The sequence below is a fragment of the Saimiri boliviensis genome, chromosome 19 (assembly GCF_048565385.1).
Source record: "Saimiri boliviensis isolate mSaiBol1 chromosome 19, mSaiBol1.pri, whole genome shotgun sequence".
NCBI classification, from domain to species: domain Eukaryota; kingdom Metazoa; phylum Chordata; class Mammalia; order Primates; family Cebidae; genus Saimiri; species Saimiri boliviensis.
The window spans coordinates 32,834,962-32,861,231 of record NC_133467.1 but is presented as its reverse complement, the minus strand read 5'-3'; the positions used below and the strand labels follow the sequence as shown (position 1 = coordinate 32,861,231).

Below are 26,270 nucleotides of genomic sequence, written 5' to 3'. Positions count from 1 at the left end.
GGTAGACGGGTAGTTGGGGAGAGCAGACAATGCTGAGCAGGCACTTAAGTATCCTCCCAACACCTGCCCAATATCCAAAATCCAGGAAGAGAACTGGGCCTTCTACACCCCACTCACCGGGCCTTGGCCAACTCTTTGAGCTTCTCCCAATGTTTAACAAACTGAGCCAGCCGCAACTGGATCTCCTCTTGCCCCACAGCAGCCTTGTCTTTCAGCTCCTCCGCCATATCCAGCACATTCTGAAGAACACCCCCCATTCATGTTGCATTAGTCCACAATCTCTCCCCATTTAGCCACAGTTCCCTAGCAAAGTATCCAGCTCACCCTACTCTCCAGATTATTTATAAACTCCATGTGACTTTGTGAGGGTTCTGAAAGTCCAGGGAGAATAATGAAAGCTGCAGCAAGATTTACTATGCTAACCTGTCCCAAGTATTTTGGTAAATATATCAGTACTTGCACTAGGTTACTCTCCATAATCTGCTTTTTGGTCTGTTCATGGTCACAGGGTAATCCTGCTGCCAAGTCAGACCCAGAGTTCCTTGCTCCCAGATGGCTCAAGTACAGTTTTTCCAGATGTCCCAACCTGCATCCCATTTGTCAATCACTGCCCAGGAGTGGTTAGAAATGCTCCTTTTATAGGATACTAAATGTGGAAGAGAAAAGAATATTTGTAAACTCTTTGACCAACTCTCTCTGGCCTTGACATCTTACTTTCACATTTTATAGCACCCTCTTATTTATCTGTAACACGAGGGGTTGCCGTAAGATGATTTCTATATTTTCAGTCTGGTATTCTATTCCTACCTGGATAGCAGGCTCATGTGCCACCAGCTCCCCCTCTAGGCGTTTGTGCTTCTTCAGCAAGTTCTGAACGCCCTGAAGATCTCTCCCATAGTCCTGGGAGCTCACTTGTATCAACTTCTCTCTGGAATCAAGAAAGAAAACAGAAAGTTTGGAGTCTAGACATCTAAGGTCATCCAACAGCAATGGCTTTCTAAGAGTATGTGTGTTGCTGGTAGTGAGGGTGGTTGTAAATTCTTTAATATTCTGTTGTCAATGACCAAAAATATAATTAGTGGGAGAGGCTTGCAGTAAAACTTCTGACTTAACTAATACAAATTAAAACAACACACTGACCTCCACCATATGCACAACTGTAACAGCCTTTCCATTAGTCCTTCTGTCTGTCCTCCTGTGTATCTTCTCTTGTTTGCTCAAGAACATACACTAATGTTTCCTTTTTCAAAAAAATGTGAAAATTATATATGACCTCTGTGGCTTTTGTTACTTTTGTCTATTAATATCAATAATAAATTCAGATAGACTGGGTATAAAGAGCTGATTTTATAGTAGTCACGGCAGTTGGGATGCTTCCAAGTGTAAAATGTTTGAGTGTCACCATGAAGCACAGTCAAAGACTACACGGACAAGATTATTCTGTCTTATGGTTTCCAAAAATATTTTTAAAACATATTATTTATTGCTCCATGCACTGTGCTTCCCTCTAATTTATTGATTACTCATAAGAATCAGCAGCTTTGTAGAAGAGAAGCATGATGAGGCAGGTTAAATAGGAAGTGGGCAAAATAAGGTGATTTGCTAAGATTTTCTCAATCATATTTTACAACAAAAATAGAGTAAGTAATGAAACCATGAAGACACTTTGTAACATTCTCTAGTGAGTGTCCAACTCAGTGTCATACAGGACACACTGGATATAAAAAGAATCATGACAAGGATCTGATCAGCCGTGTAAATGTCCAGCTATCTCTGTCAGTATTGCATATCATTCTATGAACTATCTAGAACAAACGCAGATGGCTTCTAGATAGATCCTGTCATGTAAGTTAACTGCTCCTCACTTTTTCCACACCTGTCTTTCTCTGGCTTGAATCCAGTAAGGACATTTGGGGAAAATAAAACTAATGTTAACTTTAAGCTGAGGCAAAAATGAAGTAATACTAATTTCAAGAAACAGTTACAGATTTCCTTTCAGCACACACTGGAACAAGTTTGGTCGATTATCTACTCTCTTGAATTATCCACACATTTTGAGCTGGTGGCACATACTGTATCCAGGATTCCTCATCATCTAGATCCTGGAAGAACTGGAACAAGGCATAGGCCTCTTTCAGTTTTTCATGGTGTGCGGCTGCCAAGTCTTGGACATTCAGGAAACGCTCGTTGACACTATCTCTTTTCTCTGTAATCTGGTCAACATTGAAAGTCCCGCTGGAGAGCAGATCTGCAGCCAATGTATTCAGGTCCTTGAGTGCATCCTAAAAGTCCCAGGATATTCAGTGAACAGTATAGTACAGGCATTACTCAGATCTCACACTTTAACAATGGGGGTCTGGCTCAAAGATTGGGTCAAACAGATTGGTTTTAAAGATATGGAATTTGATTATGTGTTATATGTGTTAGCATATGTGCAGATTGGAGAAGGGCCATATGTGAGAGGAATAGAGATAGCATGGCCACATTATTCAAACTGAACATGTAGCTTCTGGGTCCTGTTTCTCTTTCTGATGTTTTTAGTATTTGCCTTCTCTTCCCAATTAAAAAAAGAAAGCCTTGGTGGGCAATTTTTGTCCCCATACAAAACTGTATTCCGCCACAGTACTGACTTTGACAGATTGATGAAATCTTCAACAAGAACTACTCTGTTGGTAACATTCTTAGCTGCCCATTGAACACAACTGTCTCTTCTGTGTCTACTCCTATTCTAATCCAGTCCCTGAGTGATGTCACAGGAAACATTACCAAGTCCCAAGATCTTTAACTTCTTCCTCTTCTGTGTGTATCTGTATTATCAAGTATAACTGATAATTATAAAATTCTTTAGTATAAAAGTAACAACTGTCAGGAATTTTATCACTGCTATTAGGACAAATTTTTGGTTGGTATTAGGATGCAACTGAAATCCTTGACAGGATTTCCAGGGTGTATGTGTAGTTCAACTTCATTTCACATGCCCCCATTTGACTTTTTGTTTGTCATTCTATAAACATCCACTTTCTTTCAAAGACCAGATTAAATATACAGTTTGAAAGATAATTGGTTTATATGTATGCATCAGTAAAAGATTAAAAGAATAGTTTTTAGGGTCTACTTCCTGGAATCTTAGAGTCTATAGTTTAGTGATAATTAATTATCAGTGACAGTTTTTAACGGCTTCACAGGCCATTAATTTTACCCAATTAAAGTAACTGCTGGTTGAGAACACTAAGAACAATTTTGCAAGGCTGTGTTTTCAAATGGTCTCCTAAGACAGGAAGGAGAAAAGCCAGAAACATTTCTATTCTGCCCAGAAGAGTGGGATGCCAGCACTACTTACCTCTCTAGCCATCATCTCTGTCTCCAATAGCTGATGCTTCTTGAGTAGGTTTCCTGCTGAAGCCAAGTCCCTGGCTTGATCTTTCATGGCCAGTAATGTCTCTGCCTGGAAATACAGAAATAAGCAATAAAGCTGCCAGGTGAAACTACCTTTAAGGAGAATAAGATTAGCAGCTATGTCCCCAGACTTTCCTCAAGAAAGGTCAAGGAAATTGCCCATGTATAAATTCATTTGTCTGACAAATACGTATTAAACTCTGTGCAATTACCTCTGAGAGCCAGAACTCAAAGTCCCGGATGCTTGTGTTGAACCTCTGTTGACGACTGGCCTCATTGAGCTTCTGCCCTTTGTCATTTGTTCTCTCAAGCAGGTGATCCCAATGTTCCTCCAGCTCTTTCACTTGCTCCTAACCCAAGCACAGTGAGGAGTCATTACAATCTTTAGGATCCTGGGTCCTGTGACTACTTGAGAGAATAATGTAGGAAGGCTGTGAAGGCAGGGACTAGCCAAAATTTACTGATACTTGAATAGCATACATTTCAAACCAGTTGTACTTAATCTGGGAAAACAACAGGGGTTGTTGGACGAAAGAGAGTGTTTGAAAAAAGGGTGCTGTGTTGAGTAAAGAGACGGACACCCAAATGCCAAAAGACTATTGGCAGAAGGGATAGAAAACGTAAAACAAGCATAAGACTTCGGGATTAAGCCTGCAGCTTTCTTAGAGTTCCAGGTACTGAGTATGATGAGAGTAATAAGGTCTGGGCATCACTGCTTTTCTCCTTCTTTGTGCAACCATCAGAGGGAAGACTGTTCTTCTGTGACGTGGTCACAGAACATATTTTATATCGCTATTCATGGAACATTGAAAGAGTATACGATTCCCCTTTGCCTTCGTAGCCCAAAACTCATCCTGAGCTTTACCTTCACGGCCTCTTCATTACCATCACAAGCACTCCGCTCAATCAGGGAGTTCCCCAGGTTGATAATGCCATCCACCTGGTCAGCTCGGCCATAGACTTCATTTGCAAAGGTCTGGTGTTTCAGGTATTTCCTCTGAAGGGAAAACAAAACAGAAACTATATTTTTATTTAGGAAGACAAGATCAGGTAAATTATACTCAAAAGGAAGGGGTGATATTTCTATCATAACCAAGGTGATGGTGACTTCTGAAGAACCTGCTCCATATCAGAGTCTTAAGTCTGAGAGTGGGCACGGTAGTCCTCAAGTGTCAGAAGGCGTTCGAGTAACAAGGGTGATGACCATCCCACCAACAAGCTCGGAATGGTGAAATCTTGCAAGGTTTCTGTTTTGAACTTGCCTGAATGTTAATGGGGTCTTTGTAGGATTCATCACAGGCTGTGGGCAGCATTTCACTGATCCATGCTTCCAGCTCCTCAAGGTCACGGTAGAATTGTTTTAGGTCAGCGTAGTCCCCCAGCTTTGTCCGCTCAGCAATCAGTTGTGCTTTGAGAGCCTTCCATCTAGAGGAGGGGACCAGATCACTCTATGCCCTCCTCCACCCTTCCCATGCTCTGATGCTACATCCATAAATCTTCCCATTGGCCAACATGCCTCTTTTCTTCTCACACGGTCTTGTTATTATCAGATATAAAAGGCAGTGGTAAAGCCAGGTAATTTCTAAGCTATCTTTTATGTCTTCCATTCTATAAATCTAAGAAAGTCCGCGTAGGTGTCAAGATAGCTTTAGGCATCTAGAAATGACAGGAAGTCAGAGCAACTCCCAATTCAATGCTAGCAAAGAGGTTAGTTTGCTACATCACCCTATAGCACATAAAACATTCATTCAGGCCTGACCTTTCTAGCACACGTTGGAGCCGAGTAGCAATCTCTTCCTTGGCATAGTGTTCATCAGCAATGAGGCGTTCAGCAAAATGTTCTAGGTCAGTGATCTTCCCTTCCTAAATAAAGGAAAAGGAAAGAGCCCAGATGCCTGGAGATTAGGCCCTTGGTGCAATCCCAGACTCCCTCCTAGAAAAGAATAGAGGTATCCTTTGTGGTCCAGGAGATACACTCAAGATCAAACAATACATGCCTTACAGGGAGGTGAATTTCAACTTAACAGAAGGAGAAACGCATAATAGTGGGCTACTTGTGTGGTACTGAGTTCCCTAAAGAACAGACACTTCTCATGACCATTGTAGAGGGTGAATCCTGTATTGAGTGAGATGTTTGAATAGTATATAAGTCATTTTCAATCCTAAAAGTCAGATTTTAGATTGCTGGATTTAAAATAAGAAAGTCCACTTGCTGCCTATGACTTGAGTGAATCAATGTCAAGTGTCAGGCTGCCCTACCTGACTCAGTTCTTCTTTAAGAAGCAAACAGGAATCAGAGCTGGGTGCAGCGGCCCACACCGGTAATCTTAGCACTTTGGGAGGCTGAGATGGGTAGATCACTTGAGATCAAGAGTTTGAGATCAGCCTGGCTAACATGGTAAAACCCCATCTCTGCAAAAAGTACAAAAATCAGCTGGGCATGGTGGCAGGTGTCTGTGATCCCAGCTACACAGGAGGCTAAGCCAGGAGAATCACTTGAACCCCGGAATCAGAGGTTGCAGTGAGCCGAGATTGTGCCACTGTACTGCAGCCTGGGCGACAGAACGAAACTCCATCTCAACAACAACAAAAAAAATGTGATTCAAAATGTTTACAAATTATAAAACCAGACAAATGTTTATAAATTATAAAACCAGACAGATGTGTTGGATTTGTTATTATTACTACTGATTATTATTTTAATTTCTTTACCAGTCGTTATTACCTGGGCAGTGATTGCTTTGTCCAAATCGTCCCGTTTCTTCATCAGGGTCTCCAGACTATCTAAGAGACCTTCGTCGTCTGACCTCAGGGAGTTCTCACGTGCCACCATCCAGCTCTCAATTTGATCACAGTTCCCTTGGAACATCTATGGGGAATTAAATGAGAGGCATATGGTACAGTCCAGGTGGTATGGAGGATATGATGTTCCACCTCTTTCGTAATTGTGACACAAAGGGTTTTGCAAGGAGTTCTTACCATCTTCCAAGAAACACTCATATGACAAATCTTACCTGTACTGGAACTTTTCCTCTTTCCCAGACACACACTTGATGTTTATGTATAAGCTGCCTCCAATTTCTGAGGTGCTATTTCCTATTTCTTAAACCTTGTTAATATTGGTTGGTCATTTCCTTAAGACTCTGTGAAATGTTATCTTTCAGGATAGCCTGGGACACAACCACTCACTTACCCCAAAAGCTTTAATCACTTATTTCTCTTTAGCCTGAAAGCACTCATATATTATGTTTTATTAATGATCATCTCACTGTAGTAGAAAAATATGTCTATACGTCTAATTTCACTATTTAAGAAATGGGAAACTATCTTACTAATCTTTGTGGCACCCAGAGCGTCCACATAGTAGTCTCAACAAAAATCAGCCAATCAATTCCTCGGTCAATCAACAAATGATAATCAATCTACCACATGTTCAGGACTGATCACCATCTTGTTTGGCTCTTCTAACAAGAAAGAGCAGAGAATATGATGATGATTGGTATAGAAAGCATAGTACGATGCTAGATAATCAAGAGATGAGCTCCTTTTGTGTTTATAATGCAGAAAGTCTGGTGAACTGAGCCTGTAATGACCACATAAAATGGCAAAGAAGAAACAGACTACTCAACCTGCTTAACAACTGGGAATTTGCTGTACCTGCAACTCCAGGCACTGGTCTAGGAACTTCTTGCGTTGTTCCCAAGCCTTCTCCAAATCATCTCTCTCTAGCCTGACAGCTTGAAGCTTTTTTTCAATTTCAGGGCTGGCACGGTGGCCACTGTCTATAAGTTCTGCACCAAAGTCCTCTAAGGCTTGGAAGGAGGGAGCCTCTGCCTCCATGTCAGCACGGTGCTCCTGTGGGAAAAAGGGGGAAGAAATCAGTAAGGCCAATTCCACTGGAAATTTTTAAATTAGTAGAGGTTTCAAGTCATATGATCAGTGGCTATGGCTTTTGTAGTTATACCCAATGTCTCTCCAGCAAGATCTCTGTGCCAGTTAAGTCTTCAGCAAGCTCCTGAGACGATACCATGCCACCAATGCTGCTGATCCAATTCTGCAGATCCCTAGATAAATAGACACATTGAAATTGACAAGAAAACCTTGCAACTTGCTACAGGGCTGTTTGTCCTACAGCTTTCATTCTCTAGAAAACATTTCCCACATAACGTTTTTTATCTGCCTCTATATGCTTCACAGATCTTAGGTTTGCTTTTTTTATTGTATCACTTAATGATAACAACCCCTTGTGTTTGAAAGCCTCTTCATTTTTATCTTTTTCAATTCTTTCAGTAATCCTGCAGAGATTCTGGGAATTTTTTGTGTTCATTATGGAGATAAAAAAGTCAACTTAGAAAAGATAATTAATTTGCCCATGTGATATAATTTGCCCATGTGATATAAAGCAGACATCTTGAATAGAAATCAGACCTCTGGAATTCTGGACTGTTACATATTTCATTACTTCTGTTGGTTCCTGTTCCTATAAGTGGTTTCTAGGGTTTGAAGGTACATCTTACAGAGTCTCAAAGAAAGCATGTCTTTTCTCTTACTTGTATTCTCAAGAGAATCTAGCACATATTTTGCCCAACACACACACACACACACACACACACACACACACACACACACACACATATATGCAGGTGTCCACACTGTTGATTAAATCAAGGCCTATTTCCCTACCCTTTTAGTAGTCAGGAAGTTAGACAAGGAAAACTAAGGCCTATCTTCCTAAGAGGCAAATTTTAACCATGTATTAACTTTAAGGCATACTTGATGGATAAATTAAGCATCTCATAAAGAATGTCATTACTCTTGTTTGCTCAATAGGAACCCTTAGCTCTAGAGAAGAGAGGTCTCTTCTTTTGCAAATTTATTTATTCAAGGCATTAAGTTTTACTGGGTGCTTACTAAGTACCAAACATTGTGAAAAAGACATATCTATGCTTTCTAGGAACTCATACTTTACGTTAAAAATGCAAAAAAAAAAAAAAAAAAAAAAAAGCAAACAGAGCATAGGCACTAATAGCAATTTAAAAAACCTGAAAGCAAAACTATCATAAAGGAGTAAAATAAGATATTAATGTTGCTCAGGGTCTGGGAACAGTACTTTGAAATACTGAGGAGTATAGCTTCATAAAGGGAAGGAGGAAGCATTGGAATGGGTGTGGGTGCTATTTCTTTAAACTGTGTCAAAAACTATAGCTTTTCAGCACTGAACTGGGGAGGGGATTTCTAAGAGTAACTATAGTCATTTGCCAAAATTTGCCTCTTTTTTTCTTGAAAAGCATTGCACTGAAAGCTACAACTTCCTGGACCCTCTAATGCTCCTCCCAGCGGACTGATGTGATGGAGCGGAACATGGGAAGTGTTGTACAAAGTATACGTTTGTGAGGTGGATTTTGGATTGTGATAATGTCTAGACTTTAGCAAGATACTGACAATTCTCTGGAATTTGTTCCCAATATTTCTAAGTTTATCCCTCACTACCTTCTCCTTACCACCCCGCCCCGAACATGTTCTTATTCCTATTCTTTTCTTATGATTGTATCTTTGTCTGCCTAGTTCAGTCTACATGAATTGTTTTCTCTTCTGTTAAAATTTTGACTGATAAGGTGTAATAAAAGACTCCTTTATCTACAGTGCATCATCTATTCTACCCAACTCTGAATTCCCACTGCTGTTTGTTAGAATGTGTGATTTGGGCTGCATTATGTTCTATCATAGTTATTTGTATCCAGCAGAATACTGAATATAGTAGAAGACTGAACACTACTGTCTCTTCAGTAGAACAAAACTCCAATACCCCACAACATAGTACCTTATATACAGTATACATTTACAGAAGCTTACTTAATTGGCTTAGATAGCTTCATATTCTTTCAAACTTTGTATTTTATTGCTTCAGGTATCAAACCTGAAATTTTTATGCCTTGCAATAGGTGAGACTTGAACATATTAGTGCCCTCCAAACCCAGCAGTGAACATCATCTGTACCTAGATTGCTGTTAGTCTACTTAGGGGCCAGACATAGAATTACCCATCCCACTCTACCTGGCTTTGCTGAGGAACAGGTAGAATTTCTGGGCTTCATTTAGGTTCTCCTTACGATCCTTTGTACGCCCCTGAAGATCATCCCAGGCCTCATTCAGCTCCATCCTCTGTCTCTGCAGGTCCTCACTGGCATCTGGATGGGACTCACAGAGCCGCTCTGCTGTCTCCCCCAGTATGATCACCTGGGGAGGTACAATAGCTCTGATAATCAGCCTATAGATGCACCTGAGTCTTAGCAAAAGGAAGGTCCTGAGTCCCAGTATTCAGTTCCCCAAATAGACATCAGTGATGTACAAGCATATCATAGTAATTTATAAAATAATATCAATCTTTTAGTCCGCATAACTCCCTGAGGTAGTCACAATTGGCATTACCATACTTCTTTTTAAGAATAAGAGGGTTGTGGGGAATAGTGGTTAAGTGACTCTGCTGGTTAGTGGCATCCTCAATTAGGAAACCCAAGAGTCTTGATTCTTCATGTGAGGAGCTTCTTTTTGCTCTGTATAATAATGCCAAGCCTCTGAGTACACCCAGCAAGCTCCAGAGTACACTTTTGTGTTAAAACAGAATTAAACTCATTCAATTCCTTGCTAAGAAAAACATGCACCATGCTCAGGCATTGGCCTGATGATCCTGGGTATGGACATTTGCTATTTCTCCTGGGCTACTGGCCTCCATCTAGCTGCCACAAGTTTGTAACCCACTAAAGAGGCAAGGGGATATAGGGTGCTCACTCAGACAGCAGGAGTTTAATATGTTTCCCCATGTTAACAGTCATGGGGCGTAACCTTTTCACAGTCTTGCCTTAGTGAGAGAGTACAAGAACTAACATGGCACAAGACAAAGAGAAATATAAGAATAAGAGACTGGGGAAGAGAACCAAAGAAGGGGGCGCAGGTATAGAGCTAAATGCAAAGTGGAAAGTGTTGGAAAAGCTTTGAAGGACTCACCTTATCTCCCAGGGGTGTGAGGTCCCTTTCAAAGCCCTTATGCTGTCGCTGAAGAGCCTGAACACTGAACAGATCTGACCCAGGGTCTGCGGCACTGAGGGCCTGGCACTTCTTCTCAATCTGCTCCTTCATGTCATCTGCTTCTCTGGTATACAAGAGAGTAGAGAGTTTAAAAGTAAGGATACGTACCAGAGGTAGGCTAATGGGGCTCACAAGAAAGTTACCATCACTACCACTCCCCACCTTCCCACCCCTACCTCCACCAATCACCATCATTCTTTTTTATGTGCTAGAAACTTAGCCTCATTTAATCTTCACAACTCCTAGAGGCATAGTTACTATTCCCATTCCCGTTATACAAATCAGAAAACTGAGGACTGAAGAGGATATGTATTTTCTCAAGATTATATCACTGCTGAATGGTGGAGCCTAAGCTTGAACCAGTAGATCTGACAGTTGTCACATGCTTAACCATCACATTTCATAGCTTTCTACCTTAAGTGTTCTGAACACCCAGACCTGTCTGAGTCTCAGTTTTTCCTTCCTGGCATCATCAAAAATACATTTATATGCAGTAAAGGTGTTTGGTTTCTGTTTTCTTTGTTTGTTTACTTGTTTGTATGTTGTCTTTGTGGTCCTTAGTTTGAAAATCAAACAGGAAAAATGTTGAATGAGCTGTTAGTCAATGTGGTGTCTGTTGCCCTCTACTGTCAGAAATGTAATTAATTAAACCTCTTGTTTCAAGTTCCTTTCTTTCTGTTTTGATTTTAAAGACAAGGGTCTCACTCTCTTGCAATAGGCTGGAGTGCAATGGCGTGATCAAGTCTCACGGTAGCCTCAGTCACCCGGGCTCAAGTGATTCTCCCAGCTCAGCCTCCCAAGTATCTGGGACCACAGACCTGTGCCACCACAGTGGGCTAATTTTTTTATTTTTTATTTTTTTGTAGAGATGATGTTTTGCTTTGTTGCCCAGGTTGGTCTCCAATTCCAGGCCTAAAGCAATTATCCTGCCTCACCGGGATTATAGCTGTGAGCCACTGCACTCAGCTTAAGTTTTATTCGTTCTCATGGAAATATATAGACTTCTAATTATGTTCCAAAGCCCAAGCCTAGGCATTAGACAATTGAAGTTTGTTGTCTGAAAGTGTCCTGTTTGCAAAGTGAGAATTAAACTACTCAAAAACCTGATTTTCCATTGGCACATTGTCTCGATCTCAGGAAATAGATTATACTGATATCTATGGTTCCACTTAGAAGTTTTTTTTGAGTAGGTTTTAAGGCAGCACTACTTTTTAGAGTTAAAATTCTTACCTGTGAAACATCTCAACAGCATAGGCACTGCCCAGCAGCTGCCGCTGTTCATCTGCAAGCCTCTGCAAGGAGCCCCAGCGGGCATTCAAATCCTAAAGGAGGCAAAAACATCAGACTTGAGACGGAGAATTAACGCACATAGCTCAGTGGTGTCTGAAGACCAGACGAGATTAAAACCATAGTTGCTCTTGTGTTGTTTTCTTCAGGAATTGCATAGCTTTGCTTCTTTCTTGGACAGCTTGAGCCTGGGCCTCATTTTTGCCGGTGCAGTGGGGAAAGGGATTTCTTCCCCAACTGATGTTCCAGGGTAAAATCAACAACTCTGGAGGAGTAATCAATGCTTGCTATTACAGAGACTACACTGTCAACTCCAAGAGAATGAGTGGAAAGTGTTGCCTTGGTAGTCAGAAATGATCACATTTCTCTAACACAAACAGTTGTGTACCCTGAGTTGAATAAACTGAGTAGACTCGTAAAGCCCTATTTTCTATAGGGGGTAAGTACATTGCTCCCCTTCACATTTCTTCTCCCTCTTATCCCCTAATAACTAGTACAACAAGAGGTAGAAGACTCATCCTCACTGGCTTATGGCAATCCAGAGAACTAGACTGAACATTTATTGATGTTCTTTAGATCTTTTTTTTTTTTGAGACGGAGTTTCGCTCTTGTTACCCAGGCTGGAGTGCAATGGCGCGATCTCGGCTCACCGCAACCTCCGCCTCCTGGGTTCAGGCAATTCTCCTGCCTCAGCCTCCCGAGTAGCTGGGATTACAGGAACACCCCACCATGCCTAGCTAATTTTTTGTATTTTTAATAGAGATGGGGTTTCACCATGTTGACCAGGATGGTCTCGACCTCTTGACCTTGTCATCCGCCCGCCTCGGCCTCCCAAAGTGCTGGGATTACAGGCTTGAGCCACCATGCCCGGCTCTTTAGATCTTTTATGGAATCATAGACCAGATCTGAATCAGGTCAAGAATGGCCACTCCCCCATTTCTGCTGACCTGTATTCTCCTTCTTCAGTACGTTGATCAGAACCTGGGTCATCCAGCAAACTTCACTAATCAACCTCTTCCCACTGTCATAGATTCTTTACCTGCATACTCTTTGCATTCATGTAATTGAGAATTTCTTGTGTGTGTGTCAGTGAGAGGGAGGTGAGTATGTGTTGTAATGTAAGAATTTTAGGTCAGTCCAAATGTACATATTCCAAAATTGCAATTCAAATTCAATTATATTATTGGATTTAGATGTAAGGAAAAAACATTATGTTTAATCTGATACAGCCTGGTACAGAAGATTAAAAGGAAACTTGGATATTGTAATTTGGATAACACACTATCAAATACTTGCTTTTCAGATGTGGAAACTGAGGTTTGTAGAAATGAAGAGACTTGCCTGAGGACACACAGTCAGACAAGAAGAGAGGTATGAACTTAAATCGAATTGACCTAATGTCCAGTGTAATATTATCTAAACTTCCTAATACTGCCTCTGAAAGCTACATATGAATTTCTGCTACCAATACTTTTGTCTCCTTTCCCATTCCATCCATGAAGTGACATATGTGAAGGCGTGGAGAACACTCAATATATGTTAACAAATGAGCCTGCTTTAATTAAGTTAATTTAGTCAACAAAAATATACGGACTATTTGGGCTATTGTCTTTGGCCTTTCCTGTGCCAATTCCACACTGCTGTTACCTTCTGCATGTTCTAGGGGATATGCAGAATATAATGTTGCATGTTTTAGTGAAATGAGGATTCCCAAACCCCAACCCAATAGGGAGGAGGAATGGAGGGAGCCTTAGTTACCTGCCGAATTTGAGCTCCTTCTGGTGTTAGAAGGCCTTCAAATAGTAGATCATCAGCTACCTTGTTGATATCCCTTAGCCGAGGTTCATTGGTCTTCAAATCCTGAATGGGCGAATTCATCCAAAGAAGCGTAAATACCCTCGTCAAGAATCTGCCATACTTACCTGTCCATCTCTGCCCCTACTTGGCTAAACAACAAAACATCGCTAACCTCACCTGTACTACACCCCAAGCTCCCATCCTCCAATCCACTACTGAGAAGAGTATCCTTAAAGATCTTGACAACTAGTGGCTATCCAAAACTTGTCAAGAGAACTATTATTTATCTGCAGTATGAAGCATAGCTGTTTTTCTAGATTTCTTAATATCTCTCCTGGATTAACTTATACCACTAGAGGGATTGATACCTGAGCTGTGTAACATCCTTTTCTACGAGTACAAACTCCAGCTTTATAGAATTTCACTAACTGAGTTATTATCTGCCTATATTATAAGATATTGTAAGAAACAGCTCTAAGGAGGGTTATCTCTCTCCGCTCCAACCCACTCTCTCTCTCTCTCTCTCTCTCTCTCTCTCTCTGTGTGTGTGTGTGTGTGTGTGTGTGTGTGTGTGTTGAATCCCATGTGGAAGATATCAATAGACAAAGAAAGAAAAGAAGGCATGTACACTCATTGCTAGTTAAGATAATGGAAAAAGGATGTTGAAAGGGTTTTAGGTAGGCAAAAACTTAGAAACTGTCAAGTCACGTTCTTCCCTTTTCCACCCAAACTCTGCCCCATAATTAAACTGCGCACATGGTCCAACAATACCTCATCTTAACCTGGGCATTAGAAGCAAAGTATAGCATAGAGCAAGGTGTGAATAATTTAGCAAGACCAGCACTCCAGTCAAGATTTTGGAGTGGCAGGGACTGAAGGCTGCAGTTAGGGTAACTCGTTTTCTCTGCCATTTCCCTTCCAGTTTATTGACAACTGCAATACCCAGAGGGAGCTCTGAGCCACGGAGCTGTCAATAGGTTTGGGGAGAACATTTAACAAGTGTGAGATAAATTATTTTTATTTATTTTTTTTATTTTTTTAAGATGACATAGACTAAGCTTTGGGATAAAAGGGAACAATGGCAACTTTCAAAAAGGTGTCTGGAGAAGGTTTCTCTTTCTCACCTTTTGGAACTCATCGAACTTTTTCTGCAGCTCCCAAACATCATCTAGTTCCACCCCAGTATTTTCTGCCTTTTTCTCTTGAATCCATTCCAACATATCTCCTGCCTCATAGGCCAAAAAAAATTCATTGTAACGTTGCAATAGACGACGTCTGCGGTCTTCTGCGCGATCCAAGAGGGAGCGGTATCTGGATGAAGAAGTCAAGAAAATGGGAAAAGTGGAATCAAAGGAAGAAAAGTGAAACAAAAGAAGGAGGAAATACAGAAGAGCAGAGGCTGAGGGAAAAGCAGAGAAAAAAGGGACAAAAACGAAAGGAAAAAAACAAAAGCAAAAGAACAGTAGAAGAGAGGAGGAAATAAAGATAGAAGGAAAACAGCCTTCGGGGCAGAAAGATAAACACATAATATTATATTCAAAAAATAATAAAAATGCCAGTGACCCAATAGTACGGCTGGCAACATTCCTTTCTGATTTCATCAAAGTGACATTTTTACATCAAAATTGACAATTGGATGTGAAAAGCCTGGTGTAGTAAATGAAGTTCATATAGATGTCAGGAGACTTTTTAATAATCTTGAAACAATGTGGGGCAGGAATCAGAAAAGCCCTGTTAAGTGTCTGACCTCAGGAAATTGAACAATTCTGGGGTTGCCTTTCCTCAAAAAGAAGCCAAAATATTTAAAGGATTCTAGGTTTACTTTCAATTCGTAAAGTCTTTAAATTTTCCATGGTATCTCTAATCTAACAGTCGCAGGGTCATGAGAAGAATGTCTTTGGCTCTGGCCACACACTGTTTAGTTCTCCAGGCTCCAGAACTTACTGGTTCTCAATCTGCTCCTGGCGTTCGGTGATGTTGCCTGGCTCTTCTCGTCGCCGCTGTGGGAGCATCGGAAACTCATCATGGGCCAGTCTCTTGACATAAACCGCTGGGACAAAGCCCTGATGATCGTCGGCTTCCACCTTCCACCAGTCCTGAAGGGAGAGCAGATCCCCACTCCTTCATTAATTCTTGGAAAAGCCACAATGGGAGAGGCTTCAACACTAAGTCTCTTGACACAGGTACAGGTTAATGGCAAAGATAAGTTAACTGTCTAATGGGTGGCACATAATTTTCATATATGACCAAGAAATTACACGAGGAATTGTACAGACAAGCCCCTAAAATCAAGAATTTGATACCTAATGTTAGGCCCTTAACTTTGGAGAGATTTTCAAATAACGAAGACAGCTCTTTTAATAACGGGGCACTTTGTTCTCAGAAATTCACAAAAAAACCACATGGAGCCAGGCTCCAGCTGGACTTCTTTGCAGTAGAGCAACTGCGTAGGAGGATATTGCTCAAAAATTTCTTCTCCCCTATTCTTCTTCCGCAGGTCTGAAAAATGTGAATTACTCTGAAATTCGTATACCTAAGTATTGTTTTATTTTTGAACTGTTGCTAGATCTACTAACACTCTGAGGTTAATTTCCTCAAAAAATAATGAAAAGGACTAGACAAAGATAAAAGGGACTGGCACACATTATTTGATAATGAAAACTCTGCCTCTCCAAACTATTTTCTTTTCTTCTTAAAAATTTTGCCCAAACTTCCTAAAAAATAGCCCAAACTATTTTCTTTTCTTCTTAAAAATTTTTGTAGGTTAATTAGGTATTAGATGTAAAAATTACTTGAGTTCTTATTCAAAATATATCTTAAAATCCCAACCAATATTTTATAACTGTTCTCCCAGGCACAAGATCTAAAGAAAATCAATAAAAGGCTCATCTTTTGGTAGGCTCCTTCTAACCCCAGACACACTGTTGTTTTTATTGGCACAGAAGAGGAACAAGTAAAAAGAAAGAAAGGTACAGCTTAGTCCTTGAAATATATTGTAGAATTTCTAGTCATACTTTCTACCTCTTTGGGTTAATCTTATAACATCCATTCTTTATGATTTTAACTGTAACATCAGGATTATAATTCCTAAAGATATGTGTAGGGTCCTGCAAAATATATAGAGGAAAAATACTTAATTACAGATATTTAGGAATTAAAGTAATGAAAAAAATGTTGGGTGGTGAAAATACGGATATCTGGCAGGATTGGGAGAGATGGTTCTGAAAGAGCCACTTTTTGGTGGAAAGAGTAGAAGGAAAAGTCACCTTATTGATGGAACTGAGCAGTGTTAAGACGTCACCTTTCTTCATGGTGACTTCTCGGGGGCTGCGGGCCTGGAAGTCGTATAAAGCCATGACCCTTTGCTCTCCAGCAGCTCCCTCCACTGGTGCGGACTGTTGCTGCTGAGTGAAAACAGGAAGCAGGGGTCAGTCACATTGGAAATATCTCCCTGTGCAGCCTACCAAGGGTGTGCAGTCCCTTGGGCTTCCCAGAAGAAAAGAGCCTCTGCATGGACCCTCTTACATGGCTGCGGAGATTAAAGTGTGTGGTCTTTTTCAGAGAGACTGCTCCATTCTGACACTTATCAAGGGGACAGGCAGGTTGGGAACTATAAACCCAGAACAAGGAAGGAAATACACAGTTTGTCAGAAACGTATTAAATACTCTAAGCCATCAGTTCTTAAAATGGGAGGAGTGTATTTTAAGAAGTGTACTCCTTTAAGAAGGTCTAAAAGGATTATACACATCAACATTTCAGAAAATTGTTTAAGAAAGTAAAAGACCCACTGTCTGTCATCGCCTTTCCCTGTGCCTCCACTGATAATTCTTCCCACTCCTTCTGGCCTTTAAGTTACTATATCAAGAGCTCTAGACCTTCTATTTGAGGAATGAGTGATCAAAAGCACAGAAAACGCCACAGAATTTCAAAATTGAGAACAATAACTGAGATCATTAAAAATAGTCTGTGCCTCTGTTTAGTAAGCGGCCTGCATTGGTAGAATTTTCTTTGACTTGGACTTTCTGCCAATATCATGTCTCTGAGAAATAAAGCAAAGCATAACCCGTCTTCTGAAGGAAAGATCCAACCCTTCCTCAGATTGGAGTTGAAGGTGCACTTCCCCCTCTGATGTCATATCCTTTAGGTGACCTGTTTTCTCATACCATGCAATGTATAACTTCATCTGTTCTTGTTTAGGCAACCACTGTGCAGAGCCTGGTGAAGACACAGCACAGAGGCCTGTCAATGTACACTGACTTGACAGGTTGAGTCTGTGTCTTTTGTTTACTCTGGATGTGCAGATTAACAACTTTTCATTAGAAAGAATTCCTTGAAGGTAAGAATTATGTCTCTCTCTTTTTTTTTTTACCACTACATTCAGGAGACATTGTTATAACATTTATTTGATTCCAGTTCGATTAATCTTCATGACACCCCACTTCACCTTATACCTGAGCCATTCTTATATTCTCAACCAATTGCATCTTCCATTCTTACGTTCTTACCCAACTGCATTTGCCACAAAACTTGATTGTTCTTTGCCTCAGTGCATTTGCTCTCACGGCTTATTGACTAGAAAAACCCTTCTCCTCTTTCCCTGTACAGTAAACCACCCATCTTTTTTTCTTTAATTCAGATAAGATGGTTTCCCACAGCTATGAACATTTTCCTATTTTCCAGTACTGTTATTTCAAGAGAACACAACCGAGTCCTTTCTTTGAGACTCTTTGTCCCGTTCAAGTATCTATAATATGCACTTACTGTTAAATCTCTGGGCTTCTAATAGACTGTAATTTTTCTTCAAATCAGGATTTGTTATTCATACTTGCATATAGTAGCCATTTAATAAGTGTTGGCATTAAACATTAAGAAACAAAGGAAGGGAATAAAGAAAAAGATAAGAAGATATGCAAATGAAGAAAAGAAAGAAAGAAGGGTGGAAATATAAAAGGAAGGAAAGAGGAAAGCCAAAAATACATCAATGAACCATGATACTATTTATCAAAAACTTCTTTTCGATGAAGTCTCCTTTGGACTAAATTGCGGATGCTACAGTTTCTGCATATCAGCGTCACAGAACTTAGTGTTTTCTTTGTCATTGTTTTTGAGGTTGTGGAAAGTAAAATGTCAACAATAAAGACAATTTCTTTTTCTCTGTGGTGGGAAGTGTGAATCCTGTCATTAGTAAGTTAGTCTTACCTGGCATGCTTCTGCCTGATTTCGTAGAGCTTCCATACTGTTTCCAAAGGCATTGAGATCCAACAGAAAGGCCTCGTGCTTCTTTAGAAGAGCCTGGATTTATTGATGGAAGATCATCAGAATGAATATAGGAGGAACACTATTATTTCAACTACTATTATTTTGGGTTATGCTGTTTGTCTTCAATCCTGGTAAACGCCACTTTCCATCTATTATAAAGTTCTTTTTAACCCTAAATTTGCAAGCCTTAAGAAAATGGGAGTTAATAAGTTGTAATTGCAGTATGTTTACTAAAACCAAAATCAACTCAAATTTGCAAAAGTATTTTTATCAATAAGATTATAGCTGAAAAGAGGATGCTGTTGAGATTGTTTCTTTGATAAACATTAGCATAACTTTAAAAGTGCATGCCAATTATTTCTAGCACCAAAGGTTTGGTAAATACTATACCAGCTTCCTATAGGACAATGAGCAAATCAAATAAATGGATATAAAGTGTGATTATAACCTCTGAGGTTTTTCCTGCCCCAACATATCTGTCCAATTTTATTTTAATAAAGTAATTAAGGTTTCTATATCTTAAAACCGATTGGTTTGTAAAAGCTCAAGGTTGGCTGGGCGCGGTGGCTCACGCCCGTAATCCCAGCACGTTGGGAGGCCGAGGCAGGTGGATCACGAGGTCAAGAGATCGAGACCATCCTGGCCAACATGGTGAAACCCTGTCTCTACTAAAAATACAAAAATTAGCCAGGCGTTTGGCAGGCACCTGTAGTCTCAGCTACTTGGGAGGCTGAGGTGGAACAATGGCTTGAACCCCGGAGGCAGAGGTTGTGGTGAGCCGAAACTGTGCCACTGTGCTCCAGCCTGGCAACAGAGCAAGACTCCATCTCAAAAAAAAAAAAAAAAAAAAAAAAAGCTCGAGGTTACTCTGGAAAGTTTAGGATAGAACTATGACTATGATTCTGGACACACTCTTTTGATTTAGATAATATCTAAAGAATGTATGAATTTCTGTGGGATGAGAAAATGTGGTGTACTTTTTGGGATTCCAACTCTGAGGAAGTCTCGGCAGATGAAGGCCAAAGGTGGTAACTCTGGAAACCCCAAATAACCTAGCAAAATCTGTAGCTGTCCTACCACCTAAGCAAACCCTAAACTGATAATGTGGTTGTATTTGTTGAGGATTCACAATGTTAAACCCACTCCCACCTTACCCCAGCCGCTTCTTCATCAGCCCCATAGTTAGTATTGTCTACAATAGGCTCCTTCTCTCTGATCCACGTTTCTGCTTCATGCAGATCAGCCAGGTACTGCTGGAACTGGACGTTGGCTTCAAGATCATGTTGTCGCCTAGCAGCTCTAGCACGGAGAGACTCCATATTCTGGTTCAAACTCTCGACCCTAGAGGCCACATCTTCTGCAGCAAAGTGTCCTATGGAGTGGTTATAGAAAAGGTAAGTATGATCATCATGAATGTTGACTGTACTCTCATCCTTTTGGTATCTTGAAAAAGAGAAAGGAAATTATAAGGATGGTACCTTATTTAGTCAACATTATATTTTTCTTGAGTTACCTGGGAATTTAAATATCCTAAGTGAGATTAAGTAGCAATACTTACGAATGGGAGATAGGTGTGTGGTGCTGAATAGGTTGGTATAGTCTGACAAATACAGACTTGAAAACAGAATACGAATGTGTGGGCGATGCTCAGAGTTCCAAAATCGTGTCTTCTTTAGATTAAGCAGAAAAATCAGCAGATTTCCATTTCTGCCGATAAAGAATTTATCATTATGATAATTGCTCTTCTACCCTAAACAACTAAAAAACAGTACAAGCTGCAAGATAAAATGATTTTCAGACAATGGATAGAGGGTTGTGATTACCGAGAGAAGGGAAATAAATGAGATATGTTCTATAATTGCCAAGCTTATGCCTCTAGAGGTTTCTGGGCTGTAGGGTTGGGGAACTAACCCAAATAGAACTACCAGGCACACTGAATTGAGGAAATAGAGATCAACATTTGGGAAAAAGAACTAGAACTTGTGAGGTAGAGTATTAAAGAGAAGGGTGTTACAGAGAGACTGAACACGTCAGAGAAGTCCCCTTGAGTATCTGTCTGATTACTTATATGCACACATGTATAAAGAAATCCTGGAGGGTGAGAAAAGAGTGACTTAAAAGCAGTGGCCAAACACCTTCTAGAGCTCAAATAAGAATGAAAATCGTTAACATCACCACCCACCCAAATGGAAAAATATTGTAATACATGAGATAGGGTCCTCAGAAGTAACGTATCTTAATGTTAGACTCATCTCTAAATCAGTCCCTGAATAAAGCCTGCCCAGGGAATACTGTAACAAAATAGATCCGAGAAGCTCAACAATCACTAAGCTGAAGAAACAAGAAAAGCCCCATCAAGTTATAGTATAATCAATTGTTTAATACCAGTGATAAAGAGAAAGGCTTTAAAACACAGGGAATAAAAAAGACATATTCCATACAGAGGAACAAAGATCACGATGACAGCAGACTTCTTATCAAAAACTTGCAAAGTCAGAAGACAACTGAGTGCATTTTAAAAATACTGGAAGAAAGAAATTCTCAACCAAGAATTTTAAATGTAGTGAAAATATATTTCAAAAAGGAAAGTAGAATAAAGACTTTTAGATGAACAAAAGTGTAGAGAATTTATGGATAGATAGACCTGCGGTATAAAGAACGTTAGATGAAGTTCTTCTGGTATAACAAAAATTATACAAATGAAAATATTAACCTAGCCTTAGAGGCCCAAGATGGCCGTGAGAAGACAACACCAGAATGCAGCTCCCAGGGAATGAAACACAGAGGGCTAGAGGACTTCACGATTTCAAACGAGGTGCTGGGTTCGTTTTGGTGGGACTGATAGGGCACTGAAAGTAGCCCAGGGAAGGAGCCACAGGGCGAGAGCCGCCCAGGGGGGCAAATCAAGACGGGGGCGGGAGACGGGGGGTGTGTGTGGGGGTCATCTGACATGCAGCCGGCTGGGAGGGTTGGGAGGCACTTCACCCCCTGGGAGCTCTGATTCGGAGTCTGTGCTTACCTCATCTCTCCTACAACCCATGGTCCAGGAGAGCCCAGCCAGACTGTGGGGCGCCGTGAGTTGTCCATGCAAAACTGAGCAGCGGCTCCCGCCAGGCGGGGCAAATTGTCACAGGAACCTGGGTGGAAGTTTGCACGAAGGCCAGCAGGACAGACCGTCCCACAGAGGGAGGCAGAGTTGGAAGCAAGGAAACAGACCGTGAGGCCTGGCAGGCCGCACCTCCACAGAGCTCAAACTGAAGCCCTCGCTAGAGCACTTGGCAGCAATTACACCAGTTTGACCCCAGCCAGGAAGATCGAGCTCTGGGAGAGAGGCCATTGGGAAGGCATGGCCAATCTCACCTGCAAACTCCGGAAAAGGACCACCCACCCAGCAACCTGACTGAGCCCGAGAGCACAGCAACGCCCTCTACAGGCCAAAAAAAGATACAGCTCCAACCCCAACAGAAAAAACATCCACTCAGCGACTCCTCCTCAAATCACCAATTTCAAAGATCAAAGGGAGATAAATCCACGAAGATAGGAAAAAAACAGCGCAGAAAGGATGAAACTGTCAAAGAACAGAACACCTCTTTTCCTCCCAGGGATCACAACTCCTCACCATCAAGGGAATAAAAAAAGACAAAGATTGAATCTGATGAATTGACAGCAGTGGGCTTAATAACAAACTTCTCTGAGCTAAAAGACCATCTTCTAACCCAATTCAAAGAAACTAAGAACCTTGAAAAAAGGTTAGATGAAATGCTAACTAGAATAACCAGCTTAGAGAAGAATATAAACGACTTGATGGAGCTGAAAAATACAACACGAGAACGTCGTGAGGCATACACAAGTTTCAACAGCCAAATAAATAGATCAAGCAGAAGAAAGGGTATCAGAGAAGATCAAATCCATGAAATAAAATGAGAAGGCAAGATTAGAGATAAAAGAGTAAAAAAAATGAATAAAGCCTCCAAGAACTGTGAGATTACGTGAAAAGACCCAATCTATGCTTGACTGGCATACCTGAATGTGACGGGGAGGATGAATCCAAGTTGGAAAACACTCTTCAAGATATTATCCAAGAGAACTTTCCCAACCTAAAAAGGCAGGCCAACATTCACATCCAGGAAATACAGTGAACACCACAAAGATATTCCTCAAGAAAAGTAACTCCAAGGCACATAATTGTCAGATTCACCAGGGTTGAAATGAAGGAAAAAATGCTAAGGGCAGCCAGAAAGGAAGGTCGAGTCACCCACAAAGGAAAGGCCATCAGACTCACAGAGGATCTCTCATCAGAAACCCTACAAGCCAGAAGAGATTGGGGGGCAATATTCAATATCCATAAAGAAAAGAACTTTTAACTTAGAATTTCATATCTGGCCAAACTAAGCTTCATAAGTGAAGGAGATATAAAATCCTTTACAGAGAAGCAATTGCTGAGAGATTTTGTCGCCAGAAGACCTGCCTTACAAGAGGTACTAAAGGAAGTACTAAACAGGGAAAGGAACAACCAGTACCAGCCACTGCAAAAACATACCAAATGGTAATGGTTAACGACACAATGAAGAAACCACTTTAACTAACAGGCAAAACAACCAGCCAGCAACAAAACGGCAGGATCAAATTCAAATGTAACAATATTTATGTTGAATGTAAATGGCCTAAATACCCCAATCAAAAGACACAGACTGGCAAACTGGATAAAAAGTCAAGACCCATTGGTGTGCTGTATTCAGGAGACCATCTCACATCCAAAGACTCACATAGACTCAAATAACGGGATGGAAGAAGATTTACCAAGCAAATGAAGAGCAAAAAGAAAAAAGCAGGGGTAGCAATCCTAGTCTCTGAAAAAATGGACTTTAAACCAACAAAGATCAAAAGAGACAAAGAAGGGCATTACATAATGGTAAAAGGACCAATGCTAACTGACCTAAATATATATGCACCCAATGCAGGAGCACCCAGATACATAAAGCAAGTTCTTAATAACCTACAACTTAATGACCTACAAACTCCCACACAGTAATAAAGTAGGACACTTTAACACTCCACTGACAATATTGGACAGGTCGATGAGACAGAAAGTCAACAAGGATATCCAGGACTTGAATGCAGATTTGGACCAAGAGGACCTAATAGACACTTACAGGATACTCCACCCCAAATCCACAGACTACATATTCTTCTCAGCACCACATTGCACTTACTCCAAAATTGACCACACAATTGGAAGTAAATCACTCCTCAGCAAACACAAAAGAACAGAAATCAAAACAAACACTGTCTCAGACCATAGCGCAATCAAATTAGAACTCAGGATTAAGAAAAGCACTCAAAACCACACAATCACACGGAAACTGAACAACCTGCTCCAGAATGATGAATGGATAAACAATGAAACAAAGGAAGAAATAAAAATGTTCTTCAAAACCAATGAGAATAAAGACACAATGTACCAGATCATATAGGACATATTTAAAGCAATGTCTAGAGGGAAATTTATAGCAATAAATGCCCACATGAGAAACAGGAAAAGATCAAAAATCAACACCCTGTCTTCAAAATTAAAAGAGCAAGAGGAGCGAGATAAAAAAAAAAAACTCAAAAGCTAGCAGAATATGAGAAATAACTAACATCAGAGCAGAACTGAAGGAGACAGAGACACAAAAAACCCTTCAAAAAATCAATAAATCCAGGAGCTAGTTTTTTGAAAAGATGAACAAAATAGACCGCTAGCTAGACTAACAGAAAAGGAAAGAGAGAAGAATCAAATAGATGCAATAAAAAACAAGAAAGGGGAGATCACCACCGATTCCACGGAAATACAAACTATCATCAGAGATTACTATAAACAACCCTATGCACATAAACCAGTAAATCTGGAAGAAATGGATAAATTCCTGGACATTTGCACACTCCCAAGACTAAGCCAGGAAGAAGCTGAAACCCTGAATAGACCAGTAACAAGGTCTGAAGTCAAGGCAGCAATTAATAGCCTACCAACCAAAACAAGTCCAGGTCCAGATAGGTTCACAGCTGAATTCTACCAGACATACAAAGAGGAGCTGGTACCATTCCTGTTGAAACTATTCCAAACAATACAAAAAGAGGGAATCCTCCCTAACTCTTTCTGTGAGACCAACATCATCCTGATATGAAAACCTGGCAGAGACACAGCTAAAAAAGAAAACTACAAGCCAATATCCATGATGAACATAGATGCAAAAATCTTCAATAAAATACTGGCAAACCGATTGCAACAGCACTTAAAAAAATTTATTCATCATGATCAAGTAGGCTTCATCCTGGGAATGCAAGTCCGGTTCAACATATGCAAGTCTATAAACGTAATCCACCACATAAACAGAACTAAAGTCAAAAACCACATGATTATCTCAGTAGATGCAGAGAAGGCCTTTGACAAAATTCAACAGCCCTTTAGGGTAAAAACTCTCAATAGACTAGGTATCAATGGAACATATCTCAAAATAATAAAAGCTATTTATGATAAACCCACAGTCAACATCATGCTGAATAGGCAAAAACCAGAAGCATTCCCTTTAAAAACTGGCACTAGACAAGGATGCCCTCTCTCACCACTCCTATTCAATATAGTATTGGAAGTTCAGCCAGAGCAATTAGGCAAGAAAAAGAGATAAAGGGTATTCGATTAGGAAAAGAAGAAGTCAAATTGTCCCTGTTTGCAGATGACATGATTGTATATTTAGAAGACCCTAATGTCTCAGCCCAAAACCTCCTTAAGCATGAGGGTGAAAACAAATGGAAGTATACATTTAAGAATCTTACATTGAACATGAAATGCATAATACTATTTGAAGTTAGACTATAAAAGATTAAAAATCTATATTTTAATTCCTGGAATAGTGGCTCTCAAAATTTTGCTTTTGGGATTCCTTTGCAATTTTTAAAATTATTGAGGATGAAAAAAGGTTTTGCTTATATAGTTAGACTCATTAATAGTTCCCATATCAGAAATCAAAACAATAAGTTTTTTAATTTATTTCTACAAGGTTTATTTTTACAATGTTTTCTTTTTTATTATTTTTATTATTAAATATATATATTTTATTGTGTTTTAGGTTTTGGGGTACATGTGAAGAACATGCAAAATTGTTGCAGAGGTACACATGTGGCAATGTGGTTTGCTGCCTTCCTCACCATCACCTGTTTCTGGCAGTTCTCCCCATGTTATCCCTCCCCAACTCCCCACCCAACCACCCGCTGTCCCTCCCCCAGTTCCCCCCAACAAACCCCAGTGTGTGATGCTCCCCTTCCTGTGCCCATGTGTTCTCATTGTTCAACACCTGCCTATGAGTGAGAACATGTGGTGTTTGATTTTCTGTTCTTGTGTCATTTTGCTGAGAATGATGTTTCCCAGGTTTATCCATGTCCCTACAAAGGACACGAACTCATCGTTT

General features: G+C 40.3%; 1 protein-coding gene across 5 annotated transcripts in view; it reads right to left on the bottom strand.

Annotated features, from left to right (window-relative positions):
* SPTA1 (spectrin alpha, erythrocytic 1) overlaps positions 1-26,270 on the bottom strand; it is a 191,191-nt gene that overhangs the window by 46,450 nt on the left and 118,471 nt on the right. For 4 of the 5 annotated variants that reach the window (XR_012515066.1, XM_074389996.1, XM_074389998.1 and 1 more), the window contains 20 exons: positions 19,980-20,197; positions 18,766-18,858; positions 16,832-16,969; positions 15,510-15,661; positions 14,690-14,876; positions 13,527-13,628; positions 11,712-11,803; positions 10,401-10,545; positions 9,451-9,632; positions 7,361-7,460; positions 7,054-7,251; positions 6,122-6,265; positions 5,156-5,259; positions 4,659-4,821; positions 4,262-4,393; positions 3,609-3,746; positions 3,341-3,445; positions 2,074-2,282; positions 808-928; positions 118-239 (listed from right to left, as the gene is read on the bottom strand). Coding sequence is in view for 4 of the 5 variants with exons in the window: in XM_074389996.1 (XP_074246097.1) it covers positions 118-239; positions 808-928; positions 2,074-2,282; positions 3,341-3,445; positions 3,609-3,746; positions 4,262-4,393; positions 4,659-4,821; positions 5,156-5,259; positions 6,122-6,265; positions 7,054-7,251; positions 7,361-7,460; positions 9,451-9,632; positions 10,401-10,545; positions 11,712-11,803; positions 13,527-13,628; positions 14,690-14,876; positions 15,510-15,661; positions 16,832-16,969; positions 18,766-18,858; positions 19,980-20,197 (2,845 nt within the window). In the remaining variant the exon portion in view is untranslated. The remainder of the gene's footprint in view (positions 1-117; positions 240-807; positions 929-2,073; positions 2,283-3,340; positions 3,446-3,608; positions 3,747-4,261; positions 4,394-4,658; positions 4,822-5,155; positions 5,260-6,121; positions 6,266-7,053; positions 7,252-7,360; positions 7,461-9,450; positions 9,633-10,400; positions 10,546-11,711; positions 11,804-13,526; positions 13,629-14,689; positions 14,877-15,509; positions 15,662-16,831; positions 16,970-18,765; positions 18,859-19,979; positions 20,198-26,270) is intronic. The other variant, XM_074389997.1, reaches the window with a different exon arrangement.